The sequence below is a fragment of the Patiria miniata genome, unplaced genomic scaffold (assembly GCF_015706575.1).
Source record: "Patiria miniata isolate m_02_andy unplaced genomic scaffold, ASM1570657v1 HiC_scaffold_6, whole genome shotgun sequence".
Taxonomy (NCBI): Eukaryota; Metazoa; Echinodermata; class Asteroidea; order Valvatida; family Asterinidae; genus Patiria; species Patiria miniata.
Genome location: NW_024037073.1, coordinates 15,830,574 through 15,856,406, shown reverse-complemented (window position 1 = coordinate 15,856,406; position 25,833 = coordinate 15,830,574). Strand labels below are relative to the sequence as shown.

Below are 25,833 nucleotides of genomic sequence, written 5' to 3'. Positions count from 1 at the left end.
AGGCCTATATTTATGCATGGCTGAGCAAAAACAACAAAAGAACACTCTAGCGGTCCATAGTATCCATCGCCAAATTTTAACCGTCGCGCTTCGTATGCAAGTTTTTGACCAGCGAGGAAGGCAGCTGCAGCTGGCGTGTGTAAAACTTGATCAGCGAGTTTGGAAGATTCAGTCAAACGGAGTTTTGAATTAATCGAATGCTAAATTATTTGAATACAGGGTGAGTAAAAAAAAGCGAAACCCAAATGTCGGGACCATTGTTTTAGTGAAGTTCTAAATGTAGCACTTTCAAAATCTAGGATATAAAAGCCCAATTCATAAGCTTTCTGTTAGTACAAGAATCATTCAAATCACTCATGTACTTTTCAAGTTACAGACTTTTTATACACAACCTCTATTTTAAAGTTCTGTCCACGGATCAAAAAACGGTAAGTGTTCTTTCAGCAAAACAAAAACAAATCACATAGGGATGTGTTTAATTGTTTTCGTTTTGCTGAAAGAACGCACACCTTTTGTGTGATTCGTGGACAGAACTTTAAAACAGTGGTTGTGTTTGAAATTCCATAACTTGAAAAGTACTTGAGTGATTTGAATGATTCTTGTACTACTAAAAGAAATTTTTATGAATTGGGCTTTTATATCCTAGATTTTGAAAGTGCTACATGCAGAACTTCACTAAAAACAATAGTCCCGACATTTGGGTTTTATTTTTTTGGTCTCACCCTGTATGGACAGCCCTAATAAGTGACCAAAGAAATTGACTGGAGTGGGGTTTGAACCAAGGACCTCCGGATTGCCGTTCCGGTGCTCTACCAACTGAGCTATTTCCCGGTTTGCAGCATTGCTAATGTTACCAGCATCGCGACTTGGGGTGTGATCCCTGGCTACATGGCATACATGTATATCCAGCGTGTCCCAAAATACCAGCAACTTTTGTTTGCGAGGCTTAAGCGTCAGCGCGGAAACACAAACTGATACCATTTCAAAGCTTGGAATCTGAACTTTATCCCTGGCGAGTATTGGTTTGATATTTAACCCCAACCACCCTGAATCCTTCAAAATCCTCTTTGCCAAAGTGGAGGAATTTGGAGGATTGAGATTACATGACAAAAAAGCGTTACTGATTTTGTAGGATGCACTTTGTCAAGGTCTTGGGCCGGACCTTGTGTTGTTTTTGCTCAGCCATGCATAAACAAATATAGGCCTGGATTATGCTTGAAATCCTCTGTACTGCTCCAGGATGTCACTGGCCAAGCCTCAACATGATTGACACTCACTGTCGTGGATTTTGCAGGATTCAGGCAGTGGTCATCCCTCAAGAAATATGGACCATATTCAAGAAATAATGGAGGAATTTGCAAGATTGAGGCAATGCTATTTTTTCATGAGGCCAATTAGAGCATTTTGCAGGATTGAGGCTACATCCTTGCGAAAAGGCCTAGGGAGTTAGAGTTAAAACAGTTTTAAAATTATTTGTGTTCACATAAAGGAATATATTTTTACAGGTACATGTAGTTTAGTGTCACTTCTATCTTTAAACCGTGTAAGCTTTTTAACAATAATTTGGTCAGTTACTTTTTGGGTAGCTGCAAATAATCCACTCTACATGTATCTTTAACTGAGCTGCCTTTTTTCCCCTGCTAACAACCACTCTCTGATCCGTTAATTTTATACTTAATTGTCTCTCCTTGAAGTATTATTAACTCATTGTATATACAGGGTGAGTAAAAAAACACGAAACTGAAATGTCGTGACCATTGTTTTAGTGAAGTTCTGCAAGTAGAACTTTCAAAATCTAGGATGCAAAAGCCCAATTCATAGGCTTTCTTTTAGTACAAGAATCATTCGAATCACTTGTCAAGTTACGGAATTTTAAACACAACCACCGTTTTTAAGGTTCTGTCCACGGATCACAAAAAAGTTCAGTGTTCTTTCAGCAAAACGAAAACAAATCACATAGGGATGTGTGTGAATTGTTTTCATTTTGCTGAAAGAACGCACACCTTTTTTTTGTGATCCGTGGACAGAACTTTAAAACAGTGGTTGCGTTTAAAATTCCATAACTTAAAAAGTGCATAAGTGATTTGAATGATTCTTGTACTACAAGAAAGCTTATGAATTGGGCTTTCATATCCTTTATTTTCAAAGTGCTACATGCAGAACTTCACTAAAACAATAGTCCTGATATTTGGGTTTCATTTTTTTCACTCACCCTGTATTATTAACTCATTGTATCTATGGGGTATTGCCTTGCTGTGGGTTTTGATCCGTTTGCATTGATACTTTACCCTTAGAGTGATCTATTTTTCCCATCAGGTGATCGTGGGATCTCGTTAACTTTTCACATACTCGTATGCATGTGTTGTGTGCTGCCATTCATTCTACCTCCTCCATGCTGATCAAGTAATTCTGCTGGTAATGCTAAATTATTCATGAAATCATTCGTTACGCACTATAAACTGCACCTTATTTAAGTGAGGCCAAAAACAAATGTGTGTTTATGCTAACCTGACCTGTATAGGTACCTGTATTTTTTGCGCTCAAAGATATAGTCCATCATTTGTAATTTGTGCATTTTGTCCGTTTGAAGCAACAAAAGTGTTCAAAATCTAATGAAGGATACTGAACAACTAACCTGATAAAGTTTCAGTTCAGCTTCAGCTGTACCGGTATATTCCGAGAAAAACAGCATTCTAGGATCTCAATTTCAAATCAAAAGTTGCTGAATAATGTTTTGAATTGTTTAGAATTGCAGCTATACGCGATGTCGCGTGCACTGATTCGACGAATTATAGCAACCGCGCACGCGTGAGCGTCGTGCCAATGCTTGCGCGCGCTGCGCCGAATAACAAAACGAACTACTAATTTAAATTTTCCTACGGTGCGTCTTAAGACACACCGTTGGAAAGGCCTTCTTTCGTTGATTACTTCAACATGATAGCTTGTCAGAAAGATTAATTTCACAGGGAGTTTAGTCCCCTCGCTATCTTTCAACCAACTATGTTTTTTAACAATAATTCGCCAGTTACTTTTTCGGATAGCTGCAAATGATGGATTATAGCTTTAAATTGTCAACCTCAAAACTTGTTATTGTTGAGAAATTTAAAATTTTGAAATTCCCTCTTTACAGTTCCGTCTTTTACTAGGAACTGGACCACTTCCATTGAAATCCATCAATCACTGTGCGTCCAATACAAAACTGTACATGACATAATGGAATCCACCACTGACGCACTGGTTGACATTTATGGACATGCTACATGTACATGTACGGTTTGTATCTCAATAGCTGTACAGGAAGCTAGGCACATCGGATAGCCCTAGCACTGCTTCAGGCCATTATTTAGGCCCAAGTCCATCGTACATGTACTCCATCAATATTTAGTCACGCCAGGCCTTCTGGACTAAGTCCCCAAACTATATGCACATATTTCCCACCAACATTGTAGCGGTACCTACCAGTAATGATGTGCAAACCCGACCCGAAACTGAAACCGACCCGACCCGAAACTGAAACTGACCCGACCCAAAACTGAAACCGACCCGACCCAAAACTGAAACCGACCCGATCCGAAACTGAAACCGACCCGATCCGAAACTGAAACCGACCCGACCCGAAACTGAAACCGACCCGACCCGAAACCGACTTCGGGTCGGGTTAAGTCAGTTTGTCCATCTTTTCAGTTGGGTCGGGTCGGGTCGGTTTAGCCATCTTTTGAAAAACCGAAATAAACCGAAAGAAACTGAATAAACAGTTGAGAAATTCAGGTGATGCAATATAATAATAGACAGTCACTGTGACGGCAGCCCATTGTGTGGTGTGGCCACCGAGCGCTTTATCAAGTGCCCACGGTGTTAATTTCTCCAGTCGGATCGGGACTGACAGTGAAATAGATTGTAACAGTTTTCATACCGCGTAGTGACCATGCGTTTGATTAACCCTAACGTCTTAAGGGCTCTTTGGGGGTCAAGGACCAAATACCACAGAATACTACATGTTTTGTGCACACTTGTATGGAAAGAAATGCATACTACAAGTTACTACTGAGTAGTATTTTGTAGCTTTAGGTGACGTTAGGGCTAATAAGCGGAGTTACTCTCGATCAACCCACTGAGTATGACAGAGAGAGAGACGATTGTTTTGCAAAAGAATTCATGTCACGTGGGTGAGGGTAGGCACGAAAAATTGATCACTTTGTCCAAGCGGAAGCCAGGTATTCGTTTTTTGGGGTTTTTTTTTTTGGCTCGGCTTTACCTTATTTTTTGTCGGGTCGGCTTGAGTGAGTTAAGATCGGTTTCGGTTCGGATTTGGTTTATATCTCTAATGTTTCGGGTCGGTTTGACTTGGTCAACCGAACCGGTGCACATCATTATCTATCAGTACCTGGATAATTTTAGAGCGTCACCGTAAACACACAATTTGGCTTTACCTTATTTAATGTCGGGTCGGGTCGGGTCGGGTCAGCTTGAGTGAGTTAAGATCGGTTTCGGTTCGGATTCGGTTTATATCTCTAATGTTTCGGGTCGGTTTGGCCTGGTCAACCCGACCCGTTGCACATCATATCAGTATCCAGTACCTGGATTATTTTAGAGCGTTATCGTAAACACACTAATTTGATTTGGCACAACTAGGAATATATGCACTGACTACCGGCATCTCATCCGTTGCTGTTTTCATCCTACATTAATTTAAGGAATGCCCAAGTCATGCAAGTCGTGCCTCAATGGAATGTGTAATATTTCATATCAGTTGTTCACATTTGTTTTCTCACATGCACGCTGTACTCACATGTTACCATCTATCTTGCACTGGTGCACCCTTGCTGGTCTGCTTTTAATTTATTCATATATTCATGTAATTTACATATATATATATTCATGTTATTCAGGATACGATGTCATCCATTCAGCAATCTCCATATTGGTCAACTATGCCCTGCTGGTCACGATGGGCGGTACCCAGCTGATGGTCGCTTTGTCATTCATATTCAACATGGTGAGTAGTGTTACCACCGTTGGTACCAGGAGTTCTGTTGAGTTATTCCCCTCTCCCCACCCCAACTCCACACTCCCACCCTAGTGTGTGTTTGCCTGCAATCGGGGTCCCTCTTTTGTTTGGGGCCGTATCATAAGTCCGATGCCTCATAGTTCCGACGCCTCATAAATTTCGGACTTATGAGGCGTCGGACTTATGAGACATACAGTTGATTGATTCTGCCTCATAGGTCCGACGCCTCATAAGTCCGACGCCTCATAAGTCTGACGTCGGAAAAAACAAGGCGTTTAATTTGTCGGACTTACGAGGCGACAGAGCTATGAGGCGTCAGACCTATGAGGCATCAGACCTATGAGGCGTCGGACTTAAAAGGCGTCGGACTTATGAGGCGTCGGATCTATGAGGCGTCGGACTTATATGGGCCTTTATTTGGTTAGGGGATGCGATTTTGTCGGACTTATGAGGCGTCGGACCTATGAGGCTTCTGACTTACGAGGCTTCGGACTTATGAGCGGACCCTTTTTGTTTGTACTCAAACTTGTCGGGAAGACCTCCCATATGTTTTGTGCACGAATCCAATCCGGGACCTCTTGGGATTTTGAGACCCTATTGTCCTCTATTGTTCAACGTCCCCTATTGAATGCAGAAACAAAGTCAATCTCCATTCAGTTGAAGTCCAACTGGCACCAAACTCGGGTCATAGATGCGACATGGGAACATATGATAATGTTGTCAAAGGTCACAAACCAAGGTCAAAGGTCATCTATCAAAAAAAATGGAAAAGAAAACAGGCGAGACGCGTGGTTCGAGAACCACCTTGTTTCCGGTTTATTTCGGGTTATTTCGGGGTTTTCCAAAACGGCTTAACCGACCAGAGCCAACCCCAAAAACGCAAACGCAAAACCGACCTGAAGTCGGTTTCGGTTTCGGGTCAGGTTTCCACATCACTGTTATGCAAGCGGGTGATATCTTAGCATGGGTGCCAGGTGCACAAAAGCAGCCCTTTTTTGGTCACTGTTTGAGGGTAATTGTTCATAGGATTCTTCATCACTGTGCTCATTTTTTGCCCTTTTCATTTTTGTCTCCAGGGCTATCTTTTGACCGCCTACGCCCTGTTTTCCACCGACGGCTACGATCTGATCTGGACCACGCCTCACTGCATCCTGATCTTCAAAATGATCGGGACGGCCTTTGACCTTTACGACGGCAAGAGGAAGGAGGTAAAAGACTGAGTCGGAATCTAGTGTTTTTTGGGCTACGGCTTTTAAATTTTGCAGTTGGAATGCTACAGTGAGTAGCCACAGCCGTTGGCAACAATTAATGTTTTGGGGCTTGGCCAATGCTTGAGCTAAGCTGTAAGCCATTTGCAGTTAAAGCTATAGTCCATCATTTGCAGCCATCCGAAAAAGAAACTGGCGTATTATTGTTGAAAAACATACTTGGTTGAAAGATAGTAAGTGGACTAAAACTCCCTGTGAAATTAATCTTTCTGGCAAGCTATCATTTTGAAGTAATCAACGATAGAAGGCCTTTCCAATGCACCGTAGGAAAATTCAAATTAGTAGTTCGTTTTGTTATTCGGCACAGCGCGCGCAAGCATTGGCACGACGCACAGGCGCGCGCGGTTGCTATAATTCGTCGGATCAGTGCGCGACATCGCGTATAGCTGCAATTCAAAACAGTTCAAAACGTGATTCAGCAACTTTTGATTTGAAATTGAGATCCTAGAATGCTGTTTTTCTCGGAATGTACAGCTGAAGCTGAGCTGAAACTTCATCAGGTTAGTTGTCCAGTATCCTTCATTAGACTTTGAACACTTTTGTTGCTTCAAACGAACAAAATGCACAAATTACAAATGATGGACTATATCTTTAAACAGTTTTTCTTTGTTTGGCAACAGAACGGCTGTGCTGAAAATTCAAATCTTTGAACACTCGACCATTTTTAAGACTCAATTCTATTTATTTGATGCAAAATGAAAATAAATGCCCCAAAACAAAATTAAAGAGACAATATTTTGATACCTGAGTTGTACATGTATTTCTCCTGTTCTTAGTAGAGTATATGTAGTGAATTCCTCACTACTTCATCATAAGTCAATCACAAGTCATGTAGTCTGAAAGGTAGCGTCCATCATTTGTAACTTGTGCATTATATTCGTTTGAAGCAACAAAAGTGCTCAAAATCCAAAGATATGATTGACTTGTGATTTGACTTGTGATCGACTTGTGATTGACTTGAGATTGACTTGAGATTGACTTGTGCACAGTGGTTTAAAACCATGCAATCAAAGTCAAATCACAACCAGAATTTTTTCGGTGCGTTGGGGTCCAGGTTATCAATGGGCAACATATGTGAAGCTAGTAGTAGATCGGTGCCCACGTTTTACTTTGAGATCCTTCTAAAAAAAATCCACATTTTGTAGCTTCGGCCAGTTTGTTTCTTAAAGAAAAAAATCAGTAAACAAGACCTTAAAATTGAGACGCTTTTACAGTTAATGGGCAAACCAGGTTATGCTGTAAGTGAAAGTCATACAGAATCGTACTGAATGCTTTCCCCCACTTCATAATGGAATAGAAAGAACCTATTCCCAAATAAACTGTGCTACAATTATACTCCAAAGTGGTACTTAAAGGGAAAATACAACATTTGCAAACATCAAAAAATAAAACTACCAAATCATTTTGAAATACCTTGCTGGACTGTTAGTGAATGACAGTGTAAAGCATCCTGTAAAATCATGGCACCTGGTATACTGTCATTTTCAAGAAAATTGGTATTTTTGTATCAATTTCCAAAGCTGGTCGGCCGACCAGCTTTGGAAACAACTGGCTTTTTTTCAAATACTGGTCCCAATTGACCATCGCACTTGTTTGCAATCGATTACACACCTACGAACGGGTACAAGCCAGCTAGACTGGTTCCCTGACCATACAATTCCCCAATGTATGTAAACTGCTCTGTTTTTTCTTAAATGGAGTCAGGGAACCAGACTACAGGAAAATGATTGTTTTTCTTGGTTTTTATAGCATTTTCGAACCCAAAACCTCAAAAAAGTCAGTGTAACTATATTTGCTATATATTTCCAACCCCCCAATTCCATCCATTTCTGAAAATTACAGCAAAAGCAAATGATGTATATTCCCTTTAAACACATGACATTTTGAATAAAAGTTAATGTCTGGCACGTGCAAATACCGGTAGGTAACGAAAATAATATTTCTTTACTAGAAAGTTTTTGACATTAGCTGCTCTACATGACATCCAAAGCCTACAAAGAACCTGCCTGTGCAAATTGTTCACCTTTATTTCATGCCAAGGACACTCAGTAAAATGTAATATCGACGTACCTGCGGCATACATGAGCAATGCGTGAGGCGCGCTCACTAAAGGAATTCCACTCTTCATAGCTTGTCAACAGAGGGCGCTGTTTTCTTGCTCAGCCGCTGTATTCTGATCACCGGGCCGGCAAAAATGATCAATTTTTCGGAATGAAGGCGATTTTGCGGGATTTTTGCGCTATTTTATTTTCACAGCCAGATAGTTGGTCTAACGATTTATGAAGAAAAAAGTGGAAAATGCCCTGGCCGTTGGTGGCCGATTGCAAAAATGTGTCAAGTTTTAGTTTTGTAAATATTTTTCTTAAAATAGCAATATACATGTACTCTTTATGTCTACCCTCATTTTACTGACCCCTTGCTACAGCTATCGGTATAAATCATATATCAAACGAAAGACTGATAAAGTGGCTTCAGAAAAAATGGGTTACAGAAAACAACAAGTTAAGGTCTTGGACACAGCAACTCCTTAAATCTCATGAAGCCAAGTTATAATGTGCCATTATTGAACAAAGAGGCTGGGTAATAAAATGTAAATTTCGAAGTGAATTAAACCTCAAAATAACTTTTTGGTGATTTGAATTTAATATCTTTAGACATGTCAGGTAAAAGCAATGACAAAAACTGGAAAAAAATGGGGTGAAATGTCTGGGTCTTAAACCACTTTGTTGTGATCAAGTCAGGATTGACTTGTGATCAGGCCAAAAAAAAATAAGTCGGTCTCTGGTCAGCGCGCGCGTCGATTTTAATCATGCGCGTCGATCTTTTTTTTTTCCGAAATGTTCTGCGGTAGCTCCAACAGCGCCCTCTATTTCCGCACCTCCTCAATTTTTTTTACCAAAGAGCACCAAGGAATGGGAAATTGCACCAAGGCAAATGATCGAAAGCACCAAGGCAAATTATTGAGGACAACAATGTACATGAGGACACCAAAAAAGCAAAATAGTACCTAGCTTGTCTGTACAATCCAAGCTTGAAGAAAAAAAAAAAGCAAAAAAAAAAAAAAAAGCCGCGTGGCCGCGTCAATTCCGGAACTTTGGTCAGACCAGAGACCGAATATTTATTTTTTTTTGGCCTAACCTGTGGTTGATTTGAGATTGACTTGTGATTTGACTGTGATTTGTACAATTCATGGACTACATTAAACAAATTCTTGCAGGAGAAACTGAGTCAAGAACAGAAGGAGTTGCGTCTGAAAAGCCCGCCCTCATTCCTGGAGTTCAGTAGCTACGCATACTTCCTTGGCGGCTGTTTCTCCCCGCCCGTATTCCCCCTCCGGACCTACCTGGATTTCACGGCGGGCAAATTAACGGACAACGACCAGGGGCTGCCGCCCAATAGCATCAAGCCGGCATTCCAGAAACTCGGCGTGAGCTGCGTGTTCATTGTGCTGTACACGTCATTGTCTCCTATCTTTTCCAATGCCTACATCATGTCTTCCGAATTCGCAGTAAGTGGCAGATTCTAAACAAATAAACAGTGTTGTATAAAGAACATGCGAACAAAATGTGACTGGCTCCACAAAAAAGTATTAAAGAGGTTGTGGAATGCTCGAAGACATTTCCGTCATTTTTTGGGTATATGTAGCCTAAGGTGTGATGAAATAAAAACGACTATTGTTTCTGTCATGAAATGAGTACAAAGGTTACTTTTGAGAGCTATTTTTCAGGTCCTGTTTCGACCCGAACGTGCAATTTGTGTAAAAGTCGTCGTTGCGGGCAGCAAACAAAACACAGTAAATCGTGACGTAATAAACAGGACTCGTTTATGCTACTCTGCATCGGGAGTTATATACCCGAAAAATGACGGAAATGTCTTCGAGCATTCCACAACCTCTTTAAGCCGTGCTGTGCATTATTGTGTAATGGCCCGCTCAACATTGAGAGGGTGAACATTTTGTCAAAATATGATTTTCATTTTTGTCATGAATGACTTCTTGTAACACACCTAGAGTTTCAGGTTTCATTTACAGAAATGTTGATTTTGATGAACAAAGTGGAAAAACCAACCATTTTGTATGCATCGTTCTGTTGTTCTACAACAAAGCCAGCTATTTTCAAGCCTGTTTTCTCAGTTGTGTAATTCGAACTCCAAGGAAGTAATTAATATGCAAATACGTCATGTCTCCAGAACGGGAGGGGCTATGGAGCTCTGCTATATATACAAAATGAAAGCTTACGTTGTGGGCTTTCCAACCATGTATATAACCCAATTTCACTTTTTGGCGACATAGTACCCTTTTTTTTGTTGAGCCTGTCACATATAATGGAATGCCAGACATAGAATATTTAACCAACATAAATAATATAGGTATGGTTTGAAAGATACGCCTTTCCACTTCAAAATGAAACATTATACGTCCAAATCCGATAATTTTTGACAGAGTTATGAGTCATTTTCCAAGAGAGGTCAAGTTGACCATCGGACCGAGTTTTCAATTTTAGGCATCGGGACAAATGTAGCCTAATTGCCTCTGTACTGGGATATTTGCCTGGCCTACAAAAATGTGTTCAGCAAGTAAACACAATTCCAAACACTTTCTTGCTATCGCCTCATGCTAATTTTTTTTTTTTATCATGTAAACGTGGGAAACCAGTTTATTTTATCATTTGATTGTTTTGCTCTCGCAGAGTTTGTCTTTCCCGTTCCAAGTGTTGGTGGTGATGGGATGGGGCAAATGTGTCCTCTTCAAGTACTCTGTCATCTTTCTGTTGGCGGTAAGCAAATTATCTGGTCACAATAAGAAAATAAGTATTTTTTCTCCCATTTTCAATTTTTGTGTTCTATTTGATTGAAAAAGTACCTGTTCCATTGTTGGCATGTGCAACCCACTAACAAATTTTTTTTTTGAGGATTGATTTTGCATTTCCACTGCAAAAAAAAGATCCGATTGAATTATTTCCGGGCCACTTGAAATCTGTAAAGTATTATGTCATTACTAAATGTGACCTGTTCTGTCAAAATCAGACTTTTCTGGGCATATGGTCCAAAATGAGATTTGTGCATATTGTTAAAATATGTACATTTCCCTTTTAATAGGTGGTTTAATTTTTGAAACCTGTAATTCCTGGGCAAAGTTATGCTATTTTGAAGTTCATTGTGTCGAAAAGTAGAAAACGGAGAAAATGGCCACGAACGTCACAAAACAGTAATTTCTTTAACTGATATACCTCAACAAATCATCAAAAATACCATATTTAGAGTTCAAATTAGGGTTTCAAACTTTTATAGTAAATTTTAGACATGTTCAGGATTACAAATATGCAAAAATTAGAAAATCGAAAAAAAATCACCACCACAGCGTTTTTTGGCCCTATCTCAATTTCATCCTCTGCCCAGAAGCGTCTGCTTTTGACAGAACAGGTCACAAATGTTCGGAGATCTGATTAATTTCAATAACTCCTCAAAGAGTCGATATTATTTTATAATGTTAAAGAAAGCTAAATAAAAAAAAGTTTGAACAATTGGAAATAACACAGGGAGAGGCATCTTTGCTAGGATGTAACCTCAATCCTGCAAAATCCTCCAACTGCCTCCGTGTAAAAATTGCATACAGCCTCAATCCTGCAAGATGCACCGTTATTTCTTGAACGTGGTCCTTGGAGGGGTGACCAACTGCCCCAATCCTGCAAAATCCTCCGGCAATCACTGTCAATATGTGATGCGATCAAGCTAAATGAATCATTTGTCGACCCTGGTCATTTTTTTTTTACAGATTTGAAAAAAAAAAATCTCAGCATTACTGCTGTGAAAACCGCGTGCTGGAATCATCTGTTATTCAAAAATTATGAAAGTTGGAACACCAAGAAAAATGATGAAATGATGTGAAGAAGTGGTCCTATTTTGGCCCAAATCTCCAAATGAAAATTCCCGACAAACGACTCATTTAGCCTGATCGCATCACATATGTTAAGGCAGCCCATTGACATCCTGGAGCAGTGCAGAGGATTTCAAGTATAATCCACGCCTATATTTATGCGTGGCTGGGCAAAAGGTCCGGCCCAAGACCTTGACAAAGTGCATACTCCGAAATCAGCCACACCTTTTTGCCATGAAGCCTCAATCCTGCAAAATCCTCCATTTTCCGAAGAGGATTTCGGAGGATTTGGGAAGGTTAGGGGTAATCCTTACTTTTAGGACACCTCTATTTTTTACAAGTTCTGTTCAAAACTGACTTTTGCAGATGTCTGTCCAGTACCAAAGTGACTTTTGCAGGCTAAAGCAGTCTTTTTTCTTCATATAAACTCATGTTAGTTGTAATTTTGAAAGCACTTTCAAAGAAAATGTGACTTTCCTACCTTTTTCGCAGTCAGACGTGCATGTTGTAGTTCTCACAACACAGTGAAAGCCCTACATAATGAAAGCCCGATGCTGATTGGCTGCTCAAAAAGATAAATAAGATGTTTATTTTTTATCAGCCAATCAGCAACGAGCTTTCATTGCATTGAGCTTTCACGTTTGCCATCTTGGTTTTTGAGTCTGAAAGCCCTACATAATGAAAGCCCGATGCTGATTGGCTGCCAAAAAACAATAAATAAGATGTTTATTTTTTATCAGCCAATCAGCAACGAGCTTTCATTGCATCAAGCTTTCACGTTTGCCATCTTGGTTTTTGAGTCTGTTTTCTGGTTGTCATCGTCGTCTTTTACCCCTGAATTTCCCTCATAAATCAAAGCCCTGCCCTCTTTCCACAAAATTAAACTTGCTGATATTCAAGAAGGTGTCATTGCCAATTGTTCAGATGTGCCAAGAAGTATCAGAATGTCAATTTTGAGTGTCATTTAGCCAACTGTTTCGGTGAGTCTTTCCCTTCCTATATAGGAACGGGGTCCTAAAAGTAAGGATTACCCGGTTAGGGTTAATCGTCGGGTATCGTTCCCTTGCTGATCCTCAGGAGGGTGTTTGCATCATGAGCGGGTTGGCCTACAATGGACGAGACGAGAATGGCAATGCATTGTGGGACGGCTGCGTTAACTTCAGGCCTCTGGTGTTTGAGCTGGCGACGAATGGCAGGGATCTTGTCCAGTCACATAACATCACTATTAACACTTGGCTCTCAAGGTGGGTGTGGAAAACATGGAGAACTCCAGTTCTTCAAAGTGTTATAGGACCATAATTTTCAGTATGTATTGATAATAATAATAATAATAATAAGGCAAAAAAAAAAACCACTCGGTCTCTGGTCAGCGCGCACATCGATTTTAATCATGCGCGTCAACCTTTTTTTTCTTCTTCAAATTAACACGGAAGCTACAACAGCACCCTGTATTGCCGCACCTCCTCAAATTTTTGTACCAAGGAGCACCAAGAAATGGGGAAATTGCACCAAAGCAAATGATAAAGGGCACCAAGGCAAATGATGGAGGACACCAATGTATAATGAGGACACAAAAAAGCAAAATAGTACCCACCTTGTCTGTACAATTGAAGCTTGAAAAAAAAAAAAAAAAAGCCACCAAAAAAAAAAAAAACGCGTCGCCGCATCAATTCCGGAACTTCGGTCTGACCAGAGACCGATTATTTTTTTGGGGGGCCTAATACCGGAGTCTTATATAGTGTACGTATCTACCAACAATTAGTACTCAAGGCGCTGGAAATTATGTCTATTATTAGAGACAGGTAAATGAAGTACATGAGAAATATGAGACCCATTATGTAGCTCCTTATAAGGGTATATACAAGGTGCTGTGGCGCATATTGCAGCCACTGCCAGAAACACCGGGGCAAACCTCTTCTCTTAATAGCGATAAGTGTCACTGGGTTCTTTAACAAGCATTACACAACACACGGGACCTACGGCTTTACGTCCCATCCAAAGGACGAAGCAGTAATGGTAAAGTGCCTTGCTCAAGAGCGCAAGCACCATGTTCCCACGTTCAGGATTCGAACCCATGTACCACGGCACACGAGCCGAACACCGTAACCATTGGACCACAGCACCCCACTTTGATAAAAGTCTTTGAGGTTTCTCGCCAGAATTTAATGCAACAATTATCTTGTGATATATAGGTTCATTCTATAAAAAGTTCAGGTAAGCTCAGGCACAAAAAGCGGACACAGTTGCCCAGGCTAGATATTTAGGTTTTTTTGGGGGTCGGTTCGGGTCGGTTTCTTTGAAATTTTGTCGGGTTGGTTTCCGGGAGTTCAGATCGGTTTCGGTTCGGATTCGGTTCGTATCTATAATGCTTCTGGTCGGTTTGGCCTGGACAACCCGACCCGATGCACAACACTACTGTGAAGGGGCTTTGTACCGGTATATCCGTAAACATTTGAGAATCAGTGCGCCAAGGTACCAAAAAAAGACGAACAAATCTGGTTCCTGATCTCTCCAAAATAGTCTGAATATGACGAAGAATGCGGACCAAATCAAGAGCTCTCTATCTGTTTGGTTCACCTTCCTTAACATAACAAGTTAAAGAGGTTGTGGAATGCTCGAAGACATTTCCGTCATTCTTTGGGTATATGTAGCCTAAGGTGTGATGAAATAAAAAAGACTATTGTTTCTGTCATAAAATGAGTACAAAAGGTACTTTTGAGAGCTGTTTTTCAAGTCCTGTCATGCCTGTTTCGACCCGAACGTGCAATTGGTGTAAAAGTCGTCGTTGCGGGCAGCAAACAAAACACAGTAAATCGTGACGTAATAAACAGGACTCCCGATGCAGAGTAGCATAAACGAGTCCTGTTTATTACGTCACGATTTACTGTGTTTTTATTGCTGCCCGCAACGACGACTTTTACACAAATTGCACGTTCGGGTAGAAACAGGACCTGAAAAATAGCTCTCAAAAGTACCCTTTGTACTCATTTCATGAGAGAAACAATAGTCGTTTTTATTTCATCACACCTTAGGCTACATATCCCAAAAAAATGACGGAAATGTCTTCGAGCATTCCACAACCTCTTTAAAGGGAATATACATCATTTGCTTTTGCTGTAATTTTCAGAAATGGATGGAATTGGGGGGTTGGAAATATATAGCAAATATAGTTACACTGACTTTTTTGAGGTTTTGGGTTCGAAAATGCTATAAAAACCAAGAAAAACAATCATTTTCCTGTAGTCTGGTTCCCTGACTCCATATAAGAAGAAACAGAGCAGTTTACATACATTGGGGAATTGTAAGGTCAGGGAACCATGCAGTCTAGCTGGCTCGTACCCGTTCATAGGTGTGTAATCGATTGCAAACAAGTGCGATGGTCAATTGGGGCCAGTATTTGAAAAAAGCCAGTTGTTTCCAAAGCTGATCGGCCGATCAGCGTTGGAAATTGATACCAAGATAGCACTTTTCTTGAAAATGACAGTATACCAGGTGCCATGATTTTACAGGATGCTTTACACTAACTTTTCACTAACAGTCCAGCAAGGTATTTCAAAATGATTTGGTAGTTTTATTTTTTGATGTTTGCAAATGTTGTATATTCCCTTTAACATTACAAGTTAAAAACATCATTGCATACCTAGGAAATGGAATTGACTTTTTTGAGGGAGACTAGGGGGCACTTTTGAATTGTCCCAATAGTAAGTATACAGATTACCCCAACAGGTACATCTACAAGAGACTCAAGTTCCTGAACAATCGTCTCGTCTCCCAGTCAGCCTCGCTGTTCTTCCTGGCAGTCTGGCACGGTCTGTACATCGGCTACTACATGGGTTTCGCCCAGGAGTTCCTTGTTTTCTTCATTGAAGCTAAGGTGTGGCATCATTTTAAAAATAAAAGAAAATGTACTGGCACACATTCTGGACTAAATGAAATAAGTTTCCCTTATTCATTTCAGTCCATCTTTGAAATGTTTTGTTTCTATGCAGTGTCAAGTCAAGTCAATCACAAGTCTTACAAGTCTATCACAAGTCCATCACAACATCAGACTATTTTTTTTGGGGGGGGGGGGTGGGGCACTTGGGGGACAAGGAAATATTTTTTGAGGGCGGTCAAAATAAAATGACCCACATCATCGTGCCGATGCACACTTTAAATACTAAAGCCTGTGTATGTGCACATGTCCATTGGCAATTGTCTGGAAATAAGTTACTCGAGCAACTTGGAGGTGTAGTCATTTTTATGAATGAGAAATGTATCAAAGTGCAGAATGGTGTATCACAGATGTATAACAAATGTACAAAGACGTTGGCTGCACACTATCTACAGCTGTATCAATGCATGTGTGGCGGGTTTTGTCTGAAGTACCAATGTTTATAATGCTTTCATTGGTCCAAAATGTGTCTACATGTTATGAATCTTAGCAGCGAAGAAAATAAACATAATCTATTTGTTGATTAAGTGTTGGGAGAAAACGGGGTGGGGACCCCCCCCCCCCCCCCTTCGTAGTGCCACCACTGCTCACAAGTCTTCACAAGTCTGTCACAAGTCCATCACAAATACATAACAAGACCATCATTAGACCAAATTAGTATGAAATAAGACCAAATTAGTATGAAATACCTTATTGACTGTAGGTGAATAATAGTCTCAAGCATGCTGTGAAAGAATGACACCTGGTGTGCTGTCATTTTCATGAAAAGTGGACTCTTTGTATCAATTCCAACGATGGCAGACCATTGTTGGATGAAACTGATTTTTTTCTCCAGTACTGCCCCCAGTTTACCAAATTTAGGTGGTCCTTGTTTTTTCTTTTACAACCTGTTACACATACATAAATGGCTGCAAGCCAGCTTAATGTCTGGTTCACTGCTCTGTCAGTTCCCCAGACGACCATAAATCGTTCAGTTTCGTCTGAAGTAGACTCGGGGAACCAGACTACAAGAACAGCATTTTTTTTGCTTGGTTTTCCAGCATTTATGAACACAAAACTTTAAACAGGTCAGTGCAACAAATAGCTACAAAATACTAACTCCCAAATCTATCCATTTCTGAAAATTACAGCAAAAGCAAATGTTGTTTGAAACAGTATCAGAATACTCTAGAATGCCTTGATTTCAAATGTCACAGTAAACATGAGCCATACCTAATGCAAGTTGCCGATTCAAAACCACCAAGAAATGTCTGCTCACTTTGCGTGGTAATCGGTTCCTGAATTTCTTCAGTCCGTTTTTCAAGATTAAGCTGATTTCTTTTTGGGTTTTTTCCCCTCCAAATTCAGGTAGTTGATATCAACAAACGCTACCCACCCTTGGCCCGGATTGCCGAGATACCCCCGGTCAAGATCTGCCTGCTCGTAGTCTTCAAGGTGTGGAATGTCTTCACCTTCAGCTACGCACTGATTCCCTTTGTGCTGCTGCGATGGAGGAGAACACGCATAGTAAGTCATTAAAATATTGGGAGTTTTTGTATATATGACCAGTCACCAGGAAATTGCTATTTTGCAGTACAGTGGGACAAAGCAAAAATTTAAAGGGGTGCAAATTGTTTTTTTTTCAGGTGAACTTACGTCTGGAAGTCCTGTTCACCAGCAACCAATCACTTTCTCAGATATATAAAGTAAATTACTTATACAGGGTGGATAAAAAAAAAGGAAACCAAGATATTATTGCTAATTGGAAGAGAAGTAGGGCACGTGTGAATCAAAGGGAGATATCCTCTGTTAGGGTTGAATCTCCTCTTTAAAATGACACCCTGATCATGTCTTTACATTCACGGTTGACTGAGCAGTGACCAATGTTATGAAAGGGTCTATTTAGAGACTTGCACAACTTTTCATGGTGAAATCTCTGTTTTTTTTCCACCCGCCTTAATTGGCAACCATAGCCTTTCACTCTGTGACAAATGACACCACAAAAACCACAATTGAAAAGTGGCGCAATGTTTTAAATAGACCCTTTCATAAAATTGGTCATTGCTCAGTCAACCGTGAATGTAATGACATGACCAGGGTGTTATTTTAAAGAGGAGATTCAACCCTAACAGAGGATATCTCCCTTTGATTCACGTGTGCCCTATTTCTGTTCCAATTAGCACTAATATCTCGGTTTCTTTCTTTTTTGATCCACCCTGAATTTTATTACGAGGCCAGACCACCTGCTGCCTCGAAGTGGGTGTCGCGTGTTTCCAACCCATGACATGCCCCTTTGTGAGACGAACCGCCACTTTCTCCGCGAGCAATCACCCGCTACTCAGGTGATCAACTCCGGAACACACTCACACAGACTTTCCCTAGTTGGGTACCATCAGACACAGAACGACGTATTGGGTACCATTGTTTCCTCTTTGCGAGTACCCACAAGTACCCTCTTGTAAAAACACACAGACACACATCCAGGCCTACCTTACACACCTAGTGTGGACATTCCTTTGTCTTCGTGTAGTTCAGAAAAACCTGGAGAAAAACTTTACTCGCACTGTGAACACTTTTTCAACCCAATTTATTTATCATGATTTCCTTAAGTGTTCCTTTTCATTTTGCGATGGATAAACCTAACCCCAAAATGCCTTTAAACCTGTTTTCCAGAGATGGGGAAAACTGGTGTGGGCCTGGCCTAGTCCACAGAAGGTTCACACAACCTGCGTCGTGTGGACCTGTTTTGTTTTCATGTCCACACAAAGATTGCAAGGTTAAACGTGAATTACATACACCCCGAGGACAGACAGACAAAAGGACAACAGGTGGAAAGATTTCCATTTACGAAGTTCACTAATTTTCCTCTGTATTGACTAACAAGCCCCCAGATAGCAATTTCATGTCATCAAAGTCAATTTGAGCAGTGAGAAAATACAAGCATTTTCTTAGAAAACACTTAGAATTTTTCAGTCCAATCTCATAGGGTTTGTACACAGGGTGTTGAGTGAACTTCGTATATGGCAATCTTTCCCAACAGGTTCTGTGTTGTCCTCGAGAGTTCATCTTTTGTTGAAAACGGTCCTCGATTGTGCGTTTGTGTGCTTAGTCTTTGGGAGAGTGTTATATTATAGGGACAAAGGGAAAGACAATGCCTTGTCCTCGAGAGTTATGCAAAACACAACTGTGTGTGCTTGATTGTGTAGTGAAGATGTGCCATTTTTCTCCCTGTGTTTTGGCTGCCCAGGCACAAAGCACATATTGTACATTTGGCCTTTTGGACGTCAACTTTTTGTACCGTAGAAAAAAAGCTACCCAAATAGACTCTTGATGGCACATTCTATTGTGAATATTGTGTTATATTATAGGGACAAAGGGAAAGACAATGCCTTGTCCTCGAGAGTTTTGTACCGTAGAAAAAAAGCTACCCAAATAGACTCTTGATGGCACATTCTATTGTGAATATTATGTTATATTATAGGGACAAAGGGAAAGACAATGCCTTGTCCTCGAGAGTTATGCAAAACACAACTGTGTGTGCTTGATTGTGTAGTGAAGATGTGCCATTTTTCTCCCCATGTTTTGGCTGCCTAGGCACAAAGCACATATTGTACATTTGGCCTTTTGGATGTCAACTTTTTGTACCGTAGAAAAAAAGCTCCCCAAGTAGACTCTTGATGGCACTTTCTATTGTGAATATTGTGTTATATTATAGGGACAAAGGGAAAAACAATGCCTTGTCCTCGAGAGTTATGCAAAACACGACTGTGTGTGCTTTATTGTGTAGTGAAGATGTGTCATTTTTTCTGTGTTTTGGGTTTTTAGGGCACAAAGCACACATTGTACGTTTGGCCTTTTGGATGTCAATTTTTTGTACCGTAGAAAAAAAGCTCCCCAAGTAGACTCTTGATGGCACATTCTATTGTGAATATTGTGTTATATTATAGGGATGAAGGGAAAACAATGCCTTGTCCTCGAGAGTTATGTAAAACACAACTGTGTGTGCTTGATTATGTAGTGGAGATGTGCCATTTTTCTCCCTGTGTGTTGGCTGCCTAGGCACAAAGCACATTGTACATTTGGCCTTTTGGATGTCAACTTTTTGCCTATAATGTACTGTAAAAAAAAAAGCTCCCCAAGTAGACTCTTGATGGCACATTCTATTGTGAATCCGTTATTTCTCCACTTTTCATGGAATTGTTCCTTTCATTCTGTGTAGGTGTATTCAGCCATGCACTACGCCCCCCTCTGGTTTTACGTCGTGTTTATACTCGTCTTCCAGTTTGCCATCGATCCAGCACTCAAGAAAATGGAAAGAAGCAAGAGAGAGGCAGCATCTATGTAAGTGTCATTTGTGGAGTTCATTTTGTGGATGAGATTTACTTTGAGAGAAGGGGGGGGGGGGGGAAATTTACAGATGATTTGCCATGTCTAGACTATTAGCCTATTTGAGATATGGCAGACACAATAGGGGGGCGCTGTTTGATTTGGGTAAAGTCTTTGGTATTTACTCAAAGCAAACAGCCCCCCTTATTGTGTGTACCATATAGGCTAGTAAAATTTGCTCCATTTTAGCAGTTTCATTATGCCATAGATGGGGGCTAGTCCAAGTATCACCCGTTATCCACGAAGCTAAGTCTCCTGTATAACGTCTGATATGTCTAGACATGCAGATATATGCAAGCCGCGCACCAGCCAATCGGAGTCGCCTTTACTAAATCGTGACGTCATTTCATTCCCAAATCAGGACTAATGGTTTGATTGGTCAATTCGAATGCAGCGTTTTGTAATACAACAACCGGGCGCATTTTACGTAACATGATACAGAGCGTGTGACACAGGTTTTTTATCCATTTCTATGACACGCAATGGGTGAATGACTGAAGACCCGATATCGAAAGCGCCCGCTGATTGGTCAAAACCTAGAGGTCACAATGCGAGGGCTTTCGCAACAGTCTATTACATAGACTAGGTGGGGGCTTGGGTACACGACCATTTCCTGTGCATACAATGTTCATAATAAAGTTTAATGCACGCACGCCTGGAGCCAGCGTGGAATGACGTCATCCCATATTTCTATGTTTTATTGTACCAGCCATGTGATAGACATGCCAGAGGTCATCTATCACTAGATCCTAGTTTGGAGCATGGTACATCCACCAGAGGGGGTGTCACTTTCATGGCCCTAGTGGGGTGAATATAAATAGGCGGGAAAACCCACTGTATTTGTGAACATTTACATAGGCTTGCACTGTTCACATGGGGATTGCCTGGATCACCCCTGCTGACCAAAATGGAAGAGTTTTAACCGTCACAGGGCAATCACGGGGCAAGTATGTGGTTGTCATGGTTGTTTGGGGTCTGAAGGATACCAGGGGTGAATGGACTGGGTTTGAGGGCTGGGTGGCTCAAATTACATAGTGGTAAGAAAGCATACCACGCTACAGTCAGATTTGTGTAATTAAAGGGGCTGGCTCCAGCGAAGGTTCTTAAAGAGAAGCAACTGTTCTGCTCATAGAAACTGGGACCACTTTCACACTTGCTGGATTCGAACCCACACCCTTTGAAAATTACCCTTAAGATTGTGGAGTAAAAACATACTGAAAAGGCTAACTCTCATTTTCCTTGTGTTTGCAGGAGTCAAGAGTCCGAGACTGCCAAGACAAAGTAGAAGCCCTAGGGCAAGTTCGAGCAAGGTCCAGTGGTGAACTAGTGGTTAGTTCGTGACGTACCTAACGCATGCGCACTGAAGTTGAAGTGCCAACGACTCTAGTCGAACAATTGTCATGTCAACGACCGTCAGAAAATGGCGGTCGCGGTCGCACAATTATTCAACCCTTGTTTCCTCTTTATTTACACAATAATAGTGATTGTGTATTGTTTCGGACATCTTACATAATCACCAGTATTATGACAAAAGTGACATAATCGTAAACTAACATGGAAAAAGTGTGCCATGAAAATGAAATTTAATGCTTACAGTTTCGTTTTCCGCCATTTTTGATGATAGTTGGTCGCCTCTGCACAATGCTATGGAAATTGCTATTGATAACCAGCTATAAATCGTTGCGCGACCAGCCACGGTAGGCTGGTTCCAATAGTCGACTAGCGTAGTCAACCATCGTCGACTAGACAGTTCGGGCAAACATTAGTCGAACTATGGCTAACCATTGGTCAACAATAGTTCTTGCGCGAACTTGCCCCTGTCTGCCAATCTTTGGAGAGTTCTAGTTTAGCTGAATAGAGGCGATTCACAATACCGCTAAACTGTCGCTAGAGGGCTCAAACCCAGAGAAAATCGCTCTGCATTGTGGGGAAAAGTTGACAATGTGTGACTCGGAACGTAAGATGTCGCCGAAGACTCGGTTACATAGCGATTCGTTACATGGCAAAATTGAGCATCAGTTTACAGTTATTTTTGGCCATGGTTTTCGCACGTGAAGCAGCAGAATGCTCTTCACATACCTCAAAAGTGATGTTTCCTGAGAAGTTTCCATGGGGCTGTCGCGTAGTTACAGATGACGACCCACAAGCCAAAAATAGACCTTTTTGGGAATAAACGTTGGTGGCAGCACGTCTTGTGATTCGCTCCTATTTCGTGTCGAAAAGCCGACCTTAGTCGCTGGTAGAATATATTGAATTATCTCTGCCCAACAAACTTGCTGTGGTGACTGCACTTGTAAATTGATTAATACTATACCTCATCCATATTCATTCTTACTGGTCCATTCACCATCACGTGACAGCCAATAGTTTTGCTATTCACCAAGTACGCATCCGTACCTCGATAATATCATACCATGTTTATGTGTATGCTATTCATAAATACCTGAGACAGCCTACCATTCCTTTTGGTCAAGAGCCCATCACGTGGGTGGTTTTAAACCGCTGATAATGAGTATGCGTTGCACGCCAGCTAATTTCCATATAAAATTTTTAGGGCTACGCGCGCGCAGTACATACCATATAGACACAGCCAGAGGGCTGTTTCACAAAACAGAAAGTAAACTTGTTGAAAAAAAATCGTTGGAATTTTGTCAATTTTTGATTTTTTGACTGAACAGGTATTTATGAATAAGAATAAATATGTGCTTGGCCATTTTTAAAAAGTACAAAGTACGAGCCTAAGGCGAGCGTCATTATCTGTGACCAGGCCCCTAGCTGGTTTTAAAGGAACGTGTTTAGAACTGGCCAAACACATGTTCATTCCCTTAAAACATATCGTGAGAAATTTTGTTGTCTGATCATATTTTCTTTTTAGATTTTGTCACCCGTACTGGTTTTCTACGTTACATCATTGTTTTTATTACATGTACTGTCAAAAAGAGTTTGTTTTAAAATGCCAGCTGTCAAATATTGAAGTAGTTATATGTACGAAAAGTTTAATACGCTAATTTTTTTTTTAGAAAATTTCTATAACGACACTTGGAACATGAGAACTTGGGTGCTCTGTAATAAAAAAAGGTGCTTCTATGTGTCGAATAATTGCAATTCATTGCTATAAAGTACTGTTCTTCTAAGGTATGGGTCAAAGTTTAAAAAAAGAAACATTCCTCTGAGATTATATGAAACTAGAGAAATGGTCTGTGTTTGTAAATTATGATAATATCGAAATAAGATACAAAAGTTATATACTAATATTGCAAAAAGCTTGCTGTGAACACCATGTAAATTTGTAGAATTCATAAAAATATGGATTTGGCGTTATTGTATGTTTTGTCGGGAAGTGTTTTTAAAATGATTAATTATATTGGTTCTATAAATTGGTTCTCAGGTTTTATATGAGGTGTATATTGTGGCTGATTAGATCGTTAAATGAGCTGATAGTTGTAGAACAGGAAGTCCCTGTGTTGTACAGGGTGAGTAAAAAAAAAGCGAACCCCAAATGTCGGGACTACTGTTTTAGTGAAGTTATATGCATGTCGCACTTTCAAAATCTAGGATATGCAAGCCCTGCTCATGAGCTTTCTTTTAGTATAAGAATCATTCAAATCACTTATGTACTTTTCAAGTTACTGAATTTTAAACACAACCACCGTTTTAAAGTTCTGTCCACGGATCACAAAAAAAGGTGTGTGTTCTTTCAGCAAAACACACACATCCTTATGTGATTTGTTTTCGTTTTGCTGAGAGAACACTTACCTTCTTGCGATCCGTGGACAGAATGGTAAAACGGTGGTTGTGTTTAAAATTCCGTAACTTGAAAAGTACACGAGTGATTTGAATGATTCTTGTACTAAAATAAAGCTTATGAATTGGGCTTTCATATCCTAGATTTTGAAAGTGCTACTTGCAGAACTTCACTATAAAAACAATTGTCCCGACATTTGGGTTTCGTTTTTTTTTTACTCACCCTGTATTAGTTATCCCACGAGCGCGAGTGGAACACGGAATAACTATAGATTGTGGTTGTAACTGAACAACCACAGAGCTGTTCCCAAAATGTTTTTGATCGTCTATTGCACAGCAGAAAATGATTTGATGATTTTTCCAAAATGTTATCACCCTTAAAATTGAAATTATAACCTTTAATAATTGCACAGGAATCATACCGTATCGTATTATTGAGATATGGTAGCCACAAAATTGCCTCATTAAATATTCATGACGTCATAGCATTAGAACAATAAACTGCACAGTGAAAATAATGCAATATATATCTTTCGGATGTTGCTTCCCAACTAATATATGATATCAGCCCCATCAGATTTACAATGCATGAGATATGTTAATAAGAGTCTAAAATTAACACTTCCGGTAAAACCGGAAAAAGGAAACAAAAAATCTTAACCAAACACAATAGCTGTTGGACCGATCCAGTAAGCTCCGCCCAGTGCGCACGTGGGCAAATTAACATGTGCTCCTCTCCAATGCCACGCTGCATTTTCCTTCCGCGCGCATCATACGCACGTGCACGCATGTCGGACTTTAGTGCACGCACGTCGGACATAAATCACGGCTGTGATTGGTCAGAACACCATGGGGCGGTGCTTACTGGATCGGTCCATTGAAAGTGGGAACAGCTCATTAATGTAGTGTGTCTGTGTCCCACTTTCCATGAGGCCAAAGTCTGAGTGGTACGTAGGACTAAAGACGCACTACATTTTCCATGTTCCACGAGTGCAAGTGGGGTAGCGAATTTATCTTCAAGCAAACTTGACGCACAGAAAAGATGGAACACGCACGCTGGACACTAACTTTTCAGTGGTTATCCATTTACCAGGCGTGCAGCGGAAATGGTGCACGCATCTTGGATTAGTACACAGAGTGCGATACGGACCGTGGTATTCAGTAATAAAGTACACTGTTGTTGCCATGGATCGACCAATCAGGATCAAGAATTCAAGTTTGCTTTAAGTTGAAGAGAAATATTTTTATCTCCATGGTGCAAACATTCCATCAGAATTAATTTTTGAAGATTCTGTCTTTCCTTTTTTGTTGTAGTTATTGTTATTTTGCCCACCAAATTTTTAAGTCCTTGGATTTGTTTGTCGAAAAGTTGAGCTTGTTTAGTTTTAAAGCAGTCAAGCATGGTATTGCTGAATAGCCATAGCTGCGTTAGATTTTTTAATGGTAATCACACAAATGTAATTATAATTGTCTTTGTTATATGTTTTTGATGTATTGGTGATGGTCCCTTAAGCGTGATATATCTTTAGTACTACTTGTAATTGCGCCTGATGTATTTTAAATCACAGAGCCTTTATATTTCAATTGGTTTTGTTACTTTCGGTCAATTATTGGACAAAATGGGTCTTGGACATTAATG

General features: G+C 40.4%; 1 protein-coding gene across 3 annotated transcripts in view; it reads left to right on the top strand.

Annotated features, from left to right (window-relative positions):
• LOC119743102 (lysophospholipid acyltransferase 5-like) overlaps positions 1-23,963 on the top strand; it is a 36,226-nt gene extending 12,263 nt beyond the window's left edge. Inside the window, exons 2-11 of one of the 3 annotated variants that reach the window (XM_038219455.1) lie at positions 2,317-2,415; positions 4,890-4,996; positions 6,085-6,216; positions 9,494-9,784; positions 10,965-11,051; positions 13,229-13,395; positions 15,878-16,025; positions 17,433-17,591; positions 20,284-20,405; positions 21,702-23,963. In XM_038219455.1, coding sequence (XP_038075383.1) covers positions 4,949-4,996; positions 6,085-6,216; positions 9,494-9,784; positions 10,965-11,051; positions 13,229-13,395; positions 15,878-16,025; positions 17,433-17,591; positions 20,284-20,405; positions 21,702-21,735 — 1,188 coding nt within the window. In that variant the 5' untranslated portion in view covers positions 2,317-2,415; positions 4,890-4,948 and the 3' untranslated portion in view covers positions 21,736-23,963. Of the gene's footprint in view, positions 1-2,316; positions 2,416-3,236; positions 3,263-4,889; positions 4,997-6,084; positions 6,217-9,493; positions 9,785-10,964; positions 11,052-13,228; positions 13,396-15,877; positions 16,026-17,432; positions 17,592-20,283; positions 20,406-21,701 lie in introns of those variants that run through there. The other 2 variants (XM_038219456.1, XM_038219454.1) reach the window with 2 other exon arrangements.
• Positions 23,964-25,833: the final 1,870 nt, after the last annotated feature.